Raw genomic sequence first — 18,983 nt, 5'->3', positions numbered from 1 at the left:
CTCACTGTTCCTTACTGTTCCTCACTGTCTCATTGTTCCTCACTGTCTCACTGTTCCTTACTGTCTCACTGTTCCTTACTGTTCCTCACTGTCTCATTGTTCCTCACTGTCTCACTGTTCCTCACTGTCTCATTGTTCCTTTCTGTTCCTCACTGTCTCACTGTTCCTCACTTTCTCACTGTTCCTTACTGTTCGTCACTGTCTCATTGTTCCTTACTGTTCTTCACTGTCTCATCGTTCCTTACTGTTCCTCACTGTCTCATTGTTCCTTACTTTCTCACTGTTTCATTGTTCCTCACTGTCTCGCTGTTCCTCACTGTCTCGCTGTTCCTTACTTTCTCACTGTTCCTCACTGCCTCATTGTTCCTTACTGTTCCTTGCTGTTCCTCACTTTCTCCTTGTTCCTTACTGTTCCTCACTGCCTCATTGTTCCTTACTGTTCCTCACTTTCTCCTTGTTCCATACTGTTCCTCACTGTCCCTCACTGTCTCATCGATCCTTACTGTTCCTCACTGTCTCATTGTTCCTCACTGTCTCATTGTTCCTTACTGTTCCTCACTGTCTCATTGTTCCTTACTGTTCCTTGCTGTTCCTCACTTTCTCATTGTTCCTTACTGTTCCTCACTGTCCCTCACTGTCTCATCGATCCTTACTGTTCCTCACTGTCTCATTGTAACTCACTGTCTCATTGTTCCTTACTGTTCCTCACTGTCTCATTGTTCCTTACTGTTCCTCACTGTCTCATTGGTCCTTACTGTTCCTCACTGTCTCATTGGTCCTTACTGTTCCTCACTGTCTCATTGTTCCTTACTGTTCCTCGCTGTCCCTCACTGTCTCATCGATCCTTACTGTTCCTCACTGTCTCATTGTTCCTTACTGTTCCTCACTGTCTTTGTTCTTTACTGTTCCTCACTGTCTCATTGGTCCTCACTGTCTGATCGTTCCTTACTGTTCCTCACTGTCTCATTGGTCTTTACAGTTCCTCACTGTCTCATTGTTCCTTACTGTTCCTCACTGTCTCATTGGTCCTTACTGTTCCTCACTGTCTCATTGGTCGTTACTGTTCCTCACTGTCTCATTGGTCCTTACTGTTCCTCACTGTCTCACTGTTCCTCACTGTCTCATCGATCCTTACTGTTCCTCACTGTCTCATTGGTCCTCACTGTCTCATTGGTCCTTACTGTTCCTCACTGTCTCATTGTTCCTCACTTTCTCATTGTTCCTTACTGTTCCTCACTGTCTCATTGGTCCTCACTGTTGTATTAGTCCTTACTGTTCCTCACTTTCTCTTTGGTCCTCACTGTCTCATTGGTCCTTACAGTTCTTCACTGTCTCATTGGTCCTCACTGTCTCATTGGTCCTCATTGTTCCTCACTGTCTCATTGGTCCTCACTGTTCCTCACTGTCTCACTGTTCCTCACTGTCTCATTGTTCCTTACTGTTCCTCACTGTCTCACTGTTCCTCACTGTCTCATTGTTCCTTACTGTTCCTCACTGTCTCATTGTTCCTCACTGTCTCATTGTTCCTCACTGTTCCTCACTGTCTCATTGTTCCTTACTGTTCCTCACTGTCATATTGGTCCTGACTGTCGTATTGGTCCTCACTGTTCCTCACTGTCTCATTGTTCCTCACTTTCTCATTGTTCCTTACTGTTCCTCACTGTCTCTTTGGTCCTCACTGTCGTATTAGTCCTTACTGTTCCTCACTGTCTCATTGGTCCTCACTGTCTCATTGGTCCTTATTGGTCCTCACTGTCTCATTGGTCCTCACTGTTCCTCACTGTCTTATTGTTCCTTACTGTTCCTCACTGTTCCTCACTGTCTCATTGTTCCTTACTGTTCCTCACTGTCGCATTGTTCCTCACTGTCTCACTGTTCCTCACTGTCTCATTGGTCCTTACTGTTCCTCACTGTCTCATTGGTCCTTACTGTTCCTCACTGTCTCATTGGTCCTCACTGTCTCATTGGTCTTTACAGTTCCTCACTGTCTCATTGGTCCTTACTGTTCCTCACTGTCTCATTGGTCCTCATTGTTCCTCACTGTCTCATTTTTCCTCACTATCTCACTGTTCCTCACTGTCTCATTGTTCCTCACTGTTCCGCACTGTCTCACTGTTCCTTACTGTTCCTCACTGACTCATTGTTCCTCACTGTCTCATTGTTCCTTACTGTTCCTCACTCTCATTGTTCCTCACTGTTCCTTACTGTTCCTCACTGCCTCAATGTTCCTTGCTGCTCCTTACTGTTCCTCACTGTCTCATTGTTCCTCACTTTCTCATTGTTCCTCACTTTCTCATTGTTCCTCACTTTCTCTCTGTTCCTCACTCTCACTGTTCCTCACTGTCTCACTGTTCCTCACTGTCTCACTGTTCCTCACTGTCTCATTGTTCCTCACTGTCTCGCTGTTCCTTACTTTCTCACTGTTCCTCACTGCCTCATTGTTCCTTGCTGTTCCTCACTGTCTAATTGTTCCTTACTGTTCCTCACTGTTCCTCACTGTCTCGTTGTTCCTCACTGTCTCATTGTTCCTTACTGTTCCTCACTGTTCCTCACTGTCTCATCGATCCTTACTGTTCCTCACTGTCTCACTGTTCCTTACTGTTCTTCATTGTCTCATTGTTCCTCACTGTTCCTCACTGTCTCATTGTTCCTTACTGTTCCTCACTGTCTCATTGTTCCTCACTGTCTCATTGTTCCTTACTGTTCCTCGCTGTCTCATTGTTCCTTACTGTTCCTCACTGTTCCTCACTGTCTCATTGTTCCTTACTGTTCCTCACTGTCTCATTGTTCCTCACTGTCTCATTGGTCCTTACTGTTCCTCACTGTCTCATTGTTCCTTACTGTTCCTCTCTGACTCACTGTTCCTCACTGTCTCATTGGTCCTTACTGTTCCTCACTGTCTGATTATTCCTTACTGTTCCTCACTGTCTCATTGTTCCTTACTTTCTCACTGTTCCTCACTGTCTCACTGCTCCTCACTGTCTCATTGTTCCTCACTGTTCCTCACTGTCTCACTGTTCCTTACTGTTCCTCACTGACTCATTGTTCCTCACTGTCTCATTGTTCCTTACTGTTCCTCACTCTCATTGTTCCTCACTGTCTCACTGTTCCTTACTGTTCCTCACTGCCTCATTGTTCCTTGCTGCTCCTTACTGTTCCTCACTGTCTCATTGTTCCTCACTTTCTCATTGTTCCTCACTTTCTCATTGTTCCTTACTTACTCTCTGTTCCTCACTCTCATTGTTCCTCACTGTCTCACTGTCTCGCTGTTCCTTACTTTCTCACTGTTCCTCACTGCCTCATTGTTCCTTGCTGCTCCTTACTGTTCCTCACTGTCTGATTATTCCTTACTGTTCCTCACTGTCTCATTGTTCCTTACTTTCTCACTGTTCCTCACTGTCTCACTGCTCCTCACTGTCTCATTGTTCCTCACTGTTCCTCACTGTCTCACTGTTCCTTACTGTTCCTCACTGACTCATTGTTCCTCACTGTCTCATTGTTCCTTACTGTTCCTCACTCTCATTGTTCCTCACTGTCTCACTGTTCCTTACTGTTCCTCACTGCCTCATTGTTCCTTGCTGCTCCTTACTGTTCCTCACTGTCTCATTGTTCCTCACTTTCTCATTGTTCCTCACTTTCTCATTGTTCCTTACTTTCTCTCTGTTCCTCACTCTCATTGTTCCTCACTGTCTCACTGTTCCTCACTTTCTCACTGTTCCTCACTGTCTCATTGTTCCTCACTGTCTCGCTGTTCCTTACTTTCTCACTGTTCCTCACTGCCTCATTGTTCCTTGCTGTTCCTCACTGTCTAATTGTTCCTTACTGTTCCTCACTGTCTCGTTGTTCCTCACTGTCTCACTGTTCCTCACTGTCTCATTGTTCCTTACTGTTCCTCACTGTCTCATTGTTCCTCGCTGTCTCATTGTTCCTTACTGTTCCTCGCTGTCTCATTGTTCCTCACTGTTCCTTATTGTTCCTCACTGTCTCATTGGTCCTTACTGTTCCTCACTGTCTCATTGTTCCTTACTGTTCCTCTCTGACTCACTGTTCCTCACTGTCTCATTGTTCCTCGCTGTCTCATTGTTCCTTACTGTTCCTCGCTGTTTCATTGTTCCTCACTGTTCCTTACTGTTCCTCACTGTCTCATTGGTCCTTACTGTTCCTCACTGTCTCATTGGTCCTTACTGTTCCTCACTGACTCACTGTTCCTCACTGTCTGATTGTTCCTTACTGTTCCTCACTGTCTCATTGTTCCTTACTTTCTCACTGTCTCATTGTTCCTTACTGTTCCTCACTGTCTCATTGTTCCTTACTTTCTCACTGTTTCATTGTTCCTCACTGTCTCGCTGTTCCTCACTGTCTCGCTGTTCCTTACTTTCTCACTGTTCCTCACTGCCTCATTGTTCCTTACTGTTCCTTGCTGTTCCTCACTTTCTCATTGTTCCTTACTGTTCCTCACTGTCTCATTGTTCCTTACTGTTCCTCACTGTCCCTCACTGTCTCATCGATCCTTACTGTTCCTCACTGTCTCATTGTTCCTCACTGTCTCATTGGTCCTTACTGTTCCTCACTGTCTCATTGGTCCTTACTGTTCCTCACTGTCTCATTGTTCCTTACTGTTCCTCACTGTCTCATCGTTCCTTACTGTTCCTCACTGTCTCATCGATCCTTACTGTTCCTCACTGTCTCATTGTTCCTCACTGTCTCATTGTTCCTCACTGTTCCTAACTGTCTCATTGTTCCTTACTGTTCCTCACTGTCTCATTGTTCCTCATTGTCTCATTGTTCCTCACTTTCTCATTGTTCCTTACTTTCTCACTGTTTCTCACTCTCATTGTCTCACTGTTCTTACTGTTCCTCACTGTCTCACTGCTCCTTACTTTCTCACTGTTCCTCACTGTCTCACTGTTCCTTACTGTTCCTCACTGTCTCATTGTTCCTCATTGTCTCATTGTTCCTCACTTTCTCATTGTTCCTTACTTTCTCACTGTTTCTCACTCTCATTGTCTCACTGTTCTTACTGTTCCTCACTGTCTCACTGCTCCTTACTTTCTCACTGTTCCTCACTGTCTCATTGTTCCTTACTGTTCCTCACTGTCTAATTGTTCCTTACTGTTCCTCACTGTCTCATTGTTCCTTACTGTTCCTCTCTGACTCACTGTTCCTCACTGTCTCATTGTTCCTCGCTGTCTCATTGTTCCTTACTGTTCCTCGCTGTTTCATTGTTCCTCACTGTTCCTTACTGTTCCTCACTGTCTCATTGGTCCTTACTGTTCCTCACTGTCTCATTGGTCCTTACTGTTCCTCACTGTCTCATTGTTCCTTACTTTCTCACTGTCTCATTGTTCCTTACTGTTCCTCACTGTCTCATTGTTCCTTACTTTCTCACTGTTTCATTGTTCCTCACTGTCTCGCTGTTCCTCACTGTCTCGCTGTTCCTTACTTTCTCACTGTTCCTCACTGCCTCATTGTTCCTTACTGTTCCTTGCTGTTCCTCACTTTCTCATTGTTCCTTACTGTTCCTCACTGTCTCATTGTTCCTTACTGTTCCTCACTGTCCCTCACTGTCTCATCGATCCTTACTGTTCCTCACTGTCTCATTGTTCCTCACTGTCTCATTGGTCCTTACTGTTCCTCACTGTCTCATTGGTCCTTACTGTTCCTCACTGTCTCATTGTTCCTTACTGTTCCTCACTGTCTCATCGTTCCTTACTGTTCCTCACTGTCTCATCGATCCTTACTGTTCCTCACTGTCTCATTGTTCCTCACTGTTCCTAACTGTCTCATTGTTCCTTACTGTTCCTCACTGTCTCATTGTTCCTCATTGTCTCATTGTTCCTCACTTTCTCATTGTTCCTTACTTTCTCACTGTTTCTCACTCTCATTGTCTCACTGTTCTTACTGTTCCTCACTGTCTCACTGCTCCTTACTTTCTCACTGTTCCTCACTGTCTCACTGTTCCTTACTGTTCCTCACTGTCTCATTGTTCCTCATTGTCTCATTGTTCCTCACTTTCTCATTGTTCCTTACTTTCTCACTGTTTCTCACTCTCATTGTCTCACTGTTCTTACTGTTCCTTACTTTCTCACTGTTCCTCACTGTCTCATTGTTCCTTACTGTTCCTCACTGTCTAATTGTTCCTTATTGTTCCTCACGGTCTCATTGTTCCTCACTGTCTCATTGGTCCTTACTGTTCCTCACTGACTCACTGTTCCTTACTGTCTCACTGCTCCTTACTGTTCCTCACTGACTTATTGTTCCTTACTTTCTCACTGTTCCTCACTGTCTCACTGCTCCTTACTGTTCCTCACTGTCTCATTGTTCCTCACTGTCTCACTGTTCCTCACTGTCTCATTGTTCCTTTCTGTTCCTCACTGTCTCACTGTTCCTCACTTTCTCACTGTTCCTTACTGTTCGTCACTGTCTCATTGTTCCTTACTTTCTCACTGTCTGATTGTTCCTTATTGTTCCTCACTGTCTCATTGTTCTGTACTTTCTCACTGTTTCATTGTTCCTCACTGTCTCGCTGTTCCTCACTGTCTCGCTGTTCCTTACTTTCTCACTGTTCCTCACTGCCTCATTGTTCCTTACTGTTCCTTGCTGTTCCTCACTTTCTCATTGTTCCTTACTGTTCCTCACTGTCTCATTGTTCCTTACTGTTCCTCACTGTCCCTCACTGTCTCATCGATCCTTACTGTTCCTCACTGTCTCATTGTTCCTCACTGTCTCATTGTTCCTTACTGTTCCTCACTGTCTCATTGGTCCTCACTGTTCCTCACTGTCTCATTGGTCCTTACTGTTCCTCACTGTCTCATCGATCCTTACTGTTCCTCACTGTCTCATTGTTCCTCACTGTCTCATTGTTCCTCACTGTCTCACTGTTCCTCACTGTTCCTCACTGTCTCATTGTTCCTTACTGTTCCTCACTGTCTCATTGTTCCTCACTGTCTCACTGCTCCTTACTTTCTCACTGTTGCTCACTGTCTCACTGTTCCTTACTGTTCCTCACTGTCTCATTGTTCCTCACTGTCTCATTGTTCCTCACTTTCTCATTGTTCCTTACTTTCTCACTGTTTCTCACTCTCATTGTCTCATTGTTCTTACTGTTCCTTACTGTCTCACTGCTCCTTACTTTCTCACTGTTCCTTACTGTTCCTCACTTTCTCATTGTTCCTTACTGTTCCTCACTGTCTAATTGTTCCTTATTGTTCCTCACGGTCTCATTGTTCCTCACTGTCTCGTTGTTCCTCAATGTCTCATTGTTCCTTACTTTCTCACTGTTTCACTGTTCCTCACTGTCTCGCTGTTCCTTACTTTCTCACTGTTCCTCACTGCCTCATTGTTCCTTACTGTTCCTTGCTGTTCCTCACTTTCTCACTGTTCCTCACTGTCTCAATGTTCCTCACTGTCTCATTGTTCCTTACTGTTCCTCACTGATCCTCACTGTCTCATTGGTCCTCACTGTCTCATTGGTCCTTACTGTTCCTCACTGTCTCATTGGTCCTTACTATTCCTCACTGTCTCATTGTTCCTTACTGTTCCTCACTGTTCCTAACTGTCTCATTGTTCCTTACTGTTCCTCACATTGTTCCTTACTGTTCCTCACTCTCATTGTTCCTCACTGTCTCACTGTTCCTCACTGTTCCTTACTGTTCCTCACCGCCTCATTGTTCCTCACTTTCTCATTGTTCCTCACTGTTCCTCACTGTCTCATTGTTCCTCACTGTCTCATTGTTCCTTACTGTTCCTCACTCTCATTGTTCCTCACTGTCTCACTGTTCCTCACTGTTCCTTACTGTTCCTCACTGTCTCATTGTTCCTCACTTTCTCATTGTTCCTTACTGTTCCTCACTGTCTCATTGTTCCTCACTTTCTCATTGTTCCTTACTTTCTCACTGTTTCTCACTCTCATTGTCTCACTGTTCTTACTGTTGCTCACTGTCTCACTGCTCCTTACTTTCTTACTGTTCCTCACTGTTCCTTACTGTTCCTCACTTTCTCATTGTTCCTTACTGTTCCTCACTGTCTAATTGTTCCTTATTGTTCCTCACGGTCTCATTGTTCCTCACTGTCTTGTTGTTCCTCACTGTCTCATTGTTCCTTACTGTTCCTCACTGTCTCATCGATCCTTACTGTTCCTCACTGTCTCATTCTTCCTTACTGTTCCTCACTGTCTCATTTTTCCTTAATGTTCCTCACTGTCTCATTGGTCCTCACTGTCGTATTAGTCCTTACTGTTCCTCACTTTCTCTTTGGTCCTCACTGTCTCATTGGTCCTTACAGTTCTTCACTGTCTCATTGGTCCTCACTGTCTTATTGGTCCTCATTGTTCCTCACTGTCTCATTGGTCCTCACTGTTCCTCACTGTCTCACTGTTCCTCACTGTTCCTCACTGTCTCATTGTTCCTTACTGTTTTTCACGGTCTCATTGTTCCTCACTGTCTCACTGTTCCTCACTGTCTCATTGTTCCTCACTGTTCCTCACTGTCTCATTGTTCCTCACTGTCTCATTGTTCCTCACTGTTCCTCACTGTCTCATTGTTCCTTACTGTTCCTCACTGTCGTATTGGTCCTCACTGTCGTATTGGTTCTTACTGTTCCTCACTGTCTCATGTTCCTCACTTTCTCATTGTTCCTTACTGTTCCTCACTGTCTCTTTGGTCCTCACTGTCTCACTGTTCTTCGATTTACCTCATGATCTCAATGTACCTCACTGTACCTCAGTGTCTCATTGTTCCTTACTTTCTCACTGTTCCTCACTACTGTCTCATTGTTCCTTACTGTTACTCACTTCTCACTGTTCCTTACTGTCTCATTGGTCCTTACTGTTCCTCATTGTTCCTCACTATCTCATTGTTCCTTATTGTTCCTTACTGTTCCTCACTGTCTCATTGTTCCTTACTGTTCCTCACTGTGTCATTGGTACTCACTGTCTCATTGGTCTTTACAGTTCCTTACTGTCTCTTTGGTCCTCACGATCTCAATGTACCTCACTGTTCCTCACTGAATCACTGTGCCTCACTGTTCCTCACTGTACCTCACTGTCTTATTGTCTTACTGTTCCTCACTGAATCACCGTGCCTCACTGTTATCTGCTAAATAGTTCAATCGTGAACAAGTTTTCTTTATGTTCCTTTTACCTCCTCACTGCCCACCACATTCTGTCTTTCCCACACACATTTGTGTTTGAGTTTGAGCTTGTCAGGGTCTGGGTGACTTTTGACCCCAGTCTTAAACATACAGTGACAAAAGGAGGCTCTGCAAAACATAACCTCTCTTTTATAGTCACAGCAAATCCCTTCTCTTTACGAAAAAGCATCACCCTTAATTCTGAGGCGTTCTGAATGGAACCCCGAGTTACTGGTTCTCCAGTATTTATGTTTAATAATTCTTTAAAAATGTGAAATTCTTTCTTAAGCTTGACTTCATGATAATAATGTAGTTTTTATTTATTATTTTTTTTAAATAAATCTCCACTGCTTGTAACTTTGACCATGTCATTTCTTGCCCATGTGCCATAATCATGTTGTCAGGTGCAACACCATCTTTTACTGACTTCTGGGTTCAGTAATGTCTCCATCTGTTGTTCCTCTTTATCTCAGATTCTCCACAGTGTGGTCTGTCATGTTCCTTCTTGTCTGTGTCTGAATATAGGCTTCTTTGTCCATGTGGTACATGCGTGTCAAATGCATGAAGAAAAAATCTAACAGAACCTTTTTTTGACCAGATCTCAACACTTCCTGGTGCTTGCTAAGCTGAAGTTCTGATATAAAGGAAAAGGGGTACAATGGATGTCCTGAAGATCAATCACTGATCTTCTTTAAGGAACCCTGATCGCTGATCTTCTTTAAGGAACCTTGTTCACTGATCTTCTTTAAGGAACCTTGATCACTGATCTTCTTTAAGGAACCTTGATCACTGATCTTCTTTAAAGAACCCTGATCACTGATCTTCTTTAAAGAACCCTGATCACTGATCTTCTTTAAAGAACCCTGATCACTGATCTTCTTTAAAGAACCCTGATCACTGATCTTCTTTAAAGAACCCTGATCACTGATCTTCTTTAAAGAACCCTGATCGCTGATCTTCTTTAAAGAACCCTGATCGCTGATCTTCTTTAAGGAACCTTGATCGCTGATCTTCTTTAAGGAACCTTGATCGCTGATCTTCTTTAAGGAACCTTGATCACTGATCTTCTTTAAGGAACCCTGATCGCTGATCTTCTTTAAGGGGCACTGATTGCTGATCATCTTTAAGGAACCTTGATCGCTGATCTTCTTTAAGGGACCCTGATCACTGATCTTCTTTAAGGAACCTTGATCACTGATCTTCTTTAAAGGACCCTGATCGCTGATCTTCTTTAAGGAACCTTGATCGCTGATCTTCTTTAAGGAACCTTGATCGCTGATCTTCTTTAATGAGGGCTAGGTTTTCTGTGTGTGTGTGTGCGTGTGTGTGTGCGCATGTGCATGCATGTCTAGACTCTCAGTTAAGTGCACATTGACAATGACAGTGACTGGGTAAACATAACATGTCGGAAGTCGGGTACCTGAAGCTCGAATTCGTCTCTCAGGGTTACACGCTTGTTTTGACTCTTTTGGTGCGTGTTGTTTGGGTGAATTTTCCGGAAGATCGAAGCATATGTTTGCTCCAGAAGAGCAGTGGAGCATGGGAAGTGTGTACTAAGGTGGACAGGCAAGACGGACATCACCACGGCAACAGCGGAGACTCCCTTGTTTGGCATGTTGGGGTCTATTTCTATGATAATATCGTACAAGTTAGGATGAAAAAAGAGTTCTATAGTGACAGGTCAGATACTTTGGTCATTACGATCTTAGTTGATTTTGTACTCAGTAGCACATCAACATAGTACACCTCCTACCATAACGATGGTAACCTACGGTGACATTTTGGATGTGACGCGTGAGATTTGCTTCTGAATTTTTCATTTTATTTGTTCTCTTCAGTATTCAGTTTTCACTTTAAACTCGGAGATGTGTGATGTGGAGAAAGATGACTGCCTCCTTTTCTTCTTTGTTTGGAGCTTCTCTTGATGTTTCCCTGAGCTGTGAGTGGAGCAACCGTTAGTGATGTGAAGTGGGCGGGGTAATTAATGTGAAAAAGTGAACTGAGACCAGTGGGAGTGAGGAACAGGTGGTACGGTGTTATATCAGGAACATGTTTGATTTACAATCAAAATAGGTGAGACGTCAATTTTATACACTAGACGGCCAAAAGTATGTGAACCCCTGACCATCACGCGCATATGTGGTTCTTCCCGAAACTGTTAACACAAAGTTAGAAGCACACGATTGTATAGAATGTCTTTGTACGCTGTAGCATTACAGTTTCCCTTCACTGGAACTAAAGCCACTTTTCCACTGCACGGTACAGCTCAACTCGACTCAGCTCATCTCGCTTTACTTTTCTGGGCTTGCTTTTCCAGTGCAGCGCTTTTCTCAGCGTAGGTGCCATCTTCCACTCGCCTTCACGCATGAATAATGATGTATTATCGAAGCCCTGTACAGATACACGCTCAGGCCGTATTCCAAATGCCTTTCCTGTTCACTGAACACGGACCCTATTAAGGATGTAAAATAACGGCGCTCTAGAACCTACGTAGTGCTCGATGTGACTAGGTTAGATTCAGCCGTGACAGGAGAGACTTCGGTAAACGCCTGTTTGGAGGTCGGTAAAAAGCGAGATGTAAAAACCTAAGACAGAAACTTTGTTGTAATCTGTGATCTGTAATGAGATAAATAATGCATCATTTTCAATTAATAGAATATTAATATAATATATATTTATTAATATTTATATATTAATATTAATAGAATATTAATAGAATATTACCTTACGCAAAGTAAGGTAATATTTAATATATTAAATGACACACATTTATTCAGGCAAAATACAGAACTGCTCGTTAAGGAGAATTCCCTACTCCTTCAGTGCGTGGCTCACATTCAGTATCGGCTTGGCTCGCTCGGAACCTTGACCGAGGTGGTACTGAAAAAGTACCAGGTACCGTTCACGGTGGAAAGCCCCCAAAAAGCGAGCAGAGTCGAGCCGTACCGTGCGGTGGAAAAGTGCCATGAGAGGTCCAAACCTGTTCCAGTATGACGACACCCCTGTACACAAAGCGAGCTCCATGAAGACATGGTGTGTTAAGGCTGGGCTGGAAGAACTCGAGTGTCCTGCACAGAGCCCTGACCTCAACCCCTCTGAACACCTTTGGGATGAGTCTGAAACACCAACTGCACCCCAGACCTCCTCACCCAACATCAGTACCTGACCTCACTAATGCTCTTATAGCTGAATGAACACAAATCCCCACCTCCACGCTCCGAAATCTACAACAGTGAAGAGGGGATAAATCTGGAATGGGGTGTTCAACAAGCACATATTGGTGTGACAGTCAGGGGTACACAAACTTTTGGCCATATAGTGTATATCACTACCAGTCATCACGTCATCCTGCACTCTCAGAAGATGATAGTGTGGCTGTAACCAATCAGATTACAGATGTGTGTTCAGAAAGATTTGGAGCTGGGCTTGAATCGATGTAAAACGAATTAATTACATTCACATTCATTCACACATTCCTTGAGGCGTTTTGATTGATCAGAGCTCGCGCACTCATCGTTAATCACAGCACGAGTCACTGTTTCTCAGGACACGTGTTCAGACGTGTAGCGACAGGACCGTCAGCACCTCAAACATGTTCTAGAACTATAATCGATTGAAAATAGTGCCACGAGATGACCATAAATCAGTCTCACTCTCTCCGTGTCTCTCAGTGTGGTGCAGGTTCTGTTGGAGTCCGGCGCTGATCCGAACCTCGGGAGACGACTTCAGCAATGTTTATGGAACTGCACGGGATAAAGGCATAAACTCACTGGAGGGTAAGACACAGAGTGTGTGTTTATACACTAACGCTCTACTGAAATGTACTGTATGATTACTGTTCCACACTCATTCCTTTTCTTCTTACGCTGTGGTACAATAAGTTCATATTTCCTACCTAGAGTGTGAATCTTTTACTTGTGTGTAGTTTACCTTTCAACCATCACATTAAAAACTACTTCCAGTTCAGTTATGTGCCTAGAAAGGTTTTTAAAAACACTATATTCATGTTTCTAGGTGAAAATACATCATGAAAATTTACAAAATAATATTTTATAACTAGCAACAAGGAAAGCTACAGTTCAGTCCCTTATATCTGAGTGTAGAGTTCATTATGTTTATCGAAACCCAAATCATTCCTGAACTTTTTGACTAAGTGACTAGATGTAATTTATATAAAGTTGTAATTATAATGAAAAACCTTTAATTATATAGAGAAATGAATTTAAACGTGATATTAAATGTAAGTAGTTTACAGTAAGTAGGCTCTTCTTCTGCGTGGTGTTGGGGTTCTGTTGGTTCTGTGCACTAGAGAGGGGTCTAGATAGGGTTCTGTACCGTATGTAGTGAGCATATATAGTGAACAGGAAGTTTGTTTGGGATTCGCTCTCAGTGTGTTTGTGAAATAGTTTTATGTAGAAATCAGTGATAAGAACATGTGTCTGCGAGTAGAGACAAATCAAATAAAAACAAATCAAAAACATTCGTATTTATTCTAAAACCATGATTGTTGCCTCCTAGAAAGAGAGCGAGTGAATTTTCACCTCCTGTGGTTGATTGTGTTGCGCTCTGTCATTAACGCAGTCATGTACTTAGACATGTTAAGTAATTGGAATGAGAGTAATATTTATAAGTAAATGAACAGCCAGATGTTCTGTCACTCATCAGCATCACGGGTTCATCTTTCCCACACAGCCGAGAAACTTCCTTTAAAATAATCATAACATAGAAGGGAGTTATTCTTCTCTACCCTCCCTCCTTCTGTGTGTGTGTGTGTGTGTGTGTGTGTGTGTGTTTATTACAAATATCAATTCACTCACAGACAGCGTTATTAAGGCCATCTAAAACGCACTCACACACCTTATTTGCATATATGTAATCGTCTCATGTTTATTTTTTATTTATTTATTTATTTTTTCATAAAAAACCCACCACACACACCCACACATGCGTGCACACACACACACACATTGCAGTAGGAGACATATTTTATAATGATATGTATATTACACACATTTGTATTGTTGGCAGTTTTTTGGGCCGTCTGGGAGGCCGCCATCCCAGATGCACTATGATGGATGGGCGAGCGAGAAGTGTGTGTGTGTTCGTGAGTGTGTGTGTGAGTGATTCGGTGAAGACTGCTGCGACTGCTGCGTGTGTGTGTGTGCACGTGTGATGGATGGCGTGCTCCTCTCTCCATGACGCTTTATTGAGTTAGCCGTGATTATCCGGCTCTCAGACATTAGTTACCAATGACGACCGGACCCTGACAAGGAGAGAGAGAGAGAGAGAGAGAGAGAGAGAGAGAGAGAGAGAGAGAGAGAGAGAGAGAACGTGCAGGAGGAGAGTGAAGGACAGGAAGTATGTATGTATGCGGTGTGTGTGCGTGTGGTGTGTGTGTGTGTGTGTGTGTGGTTGTGTGAATACCTAATAAACAGCTTCACACTGTTAGCTCTGTTTATCAGCTTCACACATATTTAAAATTGTATGTGTTTGTTGTTTTATGGATTTTAATGCTCGGAGGTTTTATATTTCTCCTCCTGACGCTAGATGAACTTCCTCCTTTATTCACTCACTCCATCTCTTTGTTCTCCGTTTCTCAGCCCAGGTTCTATCTCTGGTTCTATCGCTCTCTCTTCTTTCTCTGTCTTTCTTCTCTCACTCTCTGTTCTCTCTCTATTCTCTCACTCTCTCTCTGTTATGTCTCTATGTCTTTGATTCTCTCTCTGTCTCTCACTCTTTCTTCTCTCTCTGTCTCTCACTCCTTCTTTCTCTCTCTGTCTCTCACTCCTTCTTTCTCTCTCTGTCTCTCACTCCTTCTTTCTCTCTCTGTCTCTCACTCTTTCTTTCTCTCTCTGTCTTCACTCCTTCTTTCTCTCTCTGTCTCTCACTCTTTCTTTCTCTCTCTGTCTCTCACTCCTTCTTTCTCCTCTGTCTCTCACTCCTTCTTTCTCTTCTGCCTCTCACTCCTTCTTTCTCTCTCTGTCTCTCACTCCTTCTTTCTCTCTCTGTCTCTCACTCTTCTTTCTCTCTCCGTCTCTCTGTTCTTTCTATCTCTCAAACCCTAGTCAAAGACTAGGGCTGCACTGATACAGATACAGGTATCCGGGTATCGTCTGATACTGTGCTCATTTGCTTGTACTGATATCAGGTGACATTGATGAACAGACGACTGTGAAAAAGTATTTGCCCCATTCTGAGTTCTGTTTTGTGTACATCTCATACTAATTGTTTCAGAAAATATAACAACATCTAAGATAAAACAAATGTTATTTATTGAAGCAAAAAATTATCCAATACTAACTGGGCCTGTGTGAAAATGTATTTGCCCCCCGTAGTTACTTATTCTCCAAATCTATGAAATGCATTGATAATGAGTTCAGCTGGACTAGACACAACCAGGCCTGATTACTGCAAACCCTGTTCATCACATCTACACTTAAATAGAACTTTTTTCAACTGGCATGAAGTTGGTTAAAGATCTTATCTAGTACACAGTGTGGCAAAGTGAAAGAAATTCCCAGAACTGATGAGGAAGAAGGTGATTGAATACATCAGTCTGGGAAAGGGTTACAAAGCTATTTCAAAGGCTCTGGGACTCCCAAAAGAACCACAGTGAGAGCCGTTATCTCCAAATAGATAAACTCGGCACATAGAGAACCTTCCCAAAGTGTCGACCTTCCAAAATTCCTCCAAGAGCACAGCGACGACTCATCCAGCAAGTCAGAAAAGAGCCAAGGACAACATCAAAGGACCTACAGGCCTCTCTTGCATCAATAAAGGTCACTGTTCATGACTCCACTATCAGAAAGACACTGGGGGGGAAATGGCGTCCATGGAAGAGTGGCGAGGTTGAAAACCACTGCTAACCCAGAAGAACATTAAGACTCGTCTGAATTTCACCAAAACACACCTTGATGATCCTCAACCTTTTGGGAGAATGTTCTGTGGACTGATGAGTCGAAAGTGGAATTGTTTGGAAGACAGGGGTCCCGTTACTCTGGCGTAACCAGACACAGAATTCCACAAAAAAGAACATCATACCTAAGTCAAGCATGGTGGAGGCAGTGTTGATGGTGTGGGGATGCTTTATGCTTAACTAATAGTATGAGTTAACACACACACACACACACACACACACACAAACAGAAGAAATCAGGCTATACTTTTTATCAGCAAATACTTTTTCACAGCACTGTATATATTCATTTTTAATGCAAATCAGACCGCGAACTGTGAAAATGTCCAGACGAGGAACTACATCACCTTCCTACAATATAAATAACCTGATAAAACATGTTTGTTGTATGGAGTTTAAACAGTGTAGAGTGTGTGAGGACCGCCGACCTGAGAGCAGAGCAGAGCAGGATCAGAGAGTGTAGGGATGAAATATGAGCACAAGTTGTCCTGGATTGTAGACACAGAAGGTATTCCTGAGACACAGAGAGACAGAATCTGTCACACTAAGAGAGAGCACTTCACTTCTTTCAGCACTGAGACACGCCCACTTCAGGTCTACTTGCGAGACGAGCTGAAATTCACGGCACGCTGCGCTCATGTTTAATGACCTTCTCTCTCATACTGCTCTGCACGCTCAGGTCATGCTCAGCCTCAGTATCAGTACTAATCAGTATCCAAAACAAAACACGTCCCCATACTCAGTCTGAAGAGTAGTATCAACTCATCACAACACATCAATAACAACACTAATACTATCAGTTACAAGACTAATACTGTAGGAATAAATAATAGATGTTTCTCTCTTTGTCTGTCTCCCTCTCAGTGTTGGTGATGAGGGAGGACAAGTTCAGTAATCGTCTCAGCACTCGGGCCAGTTTCCGTGGTTGCACATCGCTGCATTACGCTGTACTCGCTGATGACCTCCGCACTGTGCGCATGCTCCTTGATGCAGGTAAGGTCAAAGATCAGGTCACACCTGGCCGTACCATACAGTGCGAGCGCACACATACACACTCCTTAACCAGTAGATAATGGCTCCTTAAACAAGTGACCCCCGTCGCCGGACGCAGTTAGGCTCAAGTTGACCTTTAACCCCTGGGATAGAAGAGCCACGGGTCAACTGACATGCTCCAGAGGGTGCCAGGAAGTGTGTGATGTGAGTGTGTGTGGTGTGTGTGTGTGCGCGTGTGTGTGCGCGTGTGTGTGCGTGTGCGTGTGTGTGTGCGTGCGTGTGCGTGCGTGTGCGTGCGTGTGTGTGTTTTCTGTTATTCTGTCCTGGAAGCTGTATCAGGTTAGATATCTCGGTAAAGATAGCAGCATCGTACTGTTATTTTTTGTCTCCATACAATATGCAAACACTCCTCCTGAGTGAAAAATGAGGGAAATGATGTGAAATGAAAAATTGCGTACGTCAGACGGGACACTCTGCGTGTCAGCCTCGTCTCAAATCTCTGTCCAGAAATGAAATGGTTCTCCTCAGATATTAAATGCATCTCCAAATAAAATGGAGAACTTTACATAAATAGTTTTTTTATATCAAAAACAATCAGATTAGTGATTAAAAAGCCCATTACCCAGAGTCCTCGGCAGCAGGAGGCCACGCCCTGGCAGACAGAGCAGCGTCAGATGTCAGGAACCATCGATCAGAACGATGACATCATCACCGCGATGATGACTCCAGTAAAGTGCACAGCAGAGAGAATGGAATATAAATGTTATTTTCCTGTGGAACTGCAGTGTGTCTGATACACCGCGTTTACCCAGCAGCACCGGCTTTCCTCCGCATCACACTACGTTCAATATCAGATCGCAGGATAGAAGAACCGTCACACCAGCATCTGTTTTATTTTTCATTCGTGCACAGTAAAGTTTTATCAGTGCAGAGATTACAGAGATTACACACTGCAGTTTTATCATTCCACCACAAGGAGACTTCTTTACACACAGCACCAAATCCACGTGTTTTCCCGCCCTCTTTAATCTCCTCCGATCGTCGGATGTTTTTTAAACTATCGGCCGATAATCGGTATCATCGGTGCATCTCTAATATAATATATATATTTATCATCTGGCTAAAATGTCTTCCTGTATAATAATATACTGTATTGTAGTACACTCTTAAAGTGTGTTATTAGTGCATTAAATATGTTTTACAACATCTTGCTGTTGCATTTGGATCCTGATTGGTCAGGAGGTGTTGATTAATTCTCTGTAACAGCAGCTCTGCCAGTAGTGCAGCTGCACATCACAGGTTTATATTACTGCACTCGTTCTATAACCTTATCGTTTCTATAGCAACAGATCATTCACAGAGACGTGTACAAGCGGACGCTCCACTGACAATAAACTAATGTTTAAAAAGAAAACCGTAATCGTTGATAGGGTGAAGTTTTCTGTAAGGAGATGTTTCATGTAACGTGTATGGAAGGAGGTCTCCAGTGTCAGAGCTGTGTAACAGTCAGAGTAAAAGCTGGAAGCTGGAAGTTGTCCCAAATCTTCAGGACAGAGGAAGTTTACACTTACCGGCTTTGTGCATTTTTTTTGTCTTTGTGTCATGTCTGGTCACTCGTCTGCCGGTTTCTAGATGCTTTTAATAACCCATAGAACATATGAGTGCCATCATACCTGCAGACTCTGTGGTGTCTCTGCGTTCATCACACACACACACACACACACACACACACACACACATGACCCAGGTCTTGGCTGATGGCTGGTCACACCTTATTTCCCCTATGAGTGGACAGACATTTCCTCCTCGACCCTCCATTCATCACCAGCCTGCAGGACGTCCCCCTGGTCTTGCGCTACTCCTGGCCCCGGGCTCGGCTCACTCTCGCTGGGGAAGAGAGCAGCGCCGGCCCTTGGCTTCTCCACCGCTCAGGGCCATGTGAGGT

General features: G+C 43.5%; 1 protein-coding gene across 1 annotated transcript in view; it reads left to right on the top strand.

The window, feature by feature from the left end:
- Positions 1-17,197, top strand: part of LOC128621674 (caseinolytic peptidase B protein homolog) — a 30,546-nt gene extending 13,349 nt beyond the window's left edge. Inside the window, exons 4-5 of the mRNA XM_053647623.1 lie at positions 12,801-12,905; positions 16,910-17,197. Of these exons, the coding sequence (XP_053503598.1) occupies positions 12,801-12,885 (85 nt within the window). The 3' untranslated portion in view covers positions 12,886-12,905; positions 16,910-17,197. The remainder of the gene's footprint in view (positions 1-12,800; positions 12,906-16,909) is intronic.
- The last annotated feature ends 1,786 nt before the right edge of the window (positions 17,198-18,983 follow it).

Source organism: Ictalurus furcatus, chromosome 17 (genome assembly GCF_023375685.1).
Source record: "Ictalurus furcatus strain D&B chromosome 17, Billie_1.0, whole genome shotgun sequence".
In the NCBI taxonomy this organism is placed as follows: Eukaryota; Metazoa; Chordata; class Actinopteri; order Siluriformes; family Ictaluridae; genus Ictalurus; species Ictalurus furcatus.
This window is presented reverse-complemented; position numbering and strand designations above follow the sequence as displayed.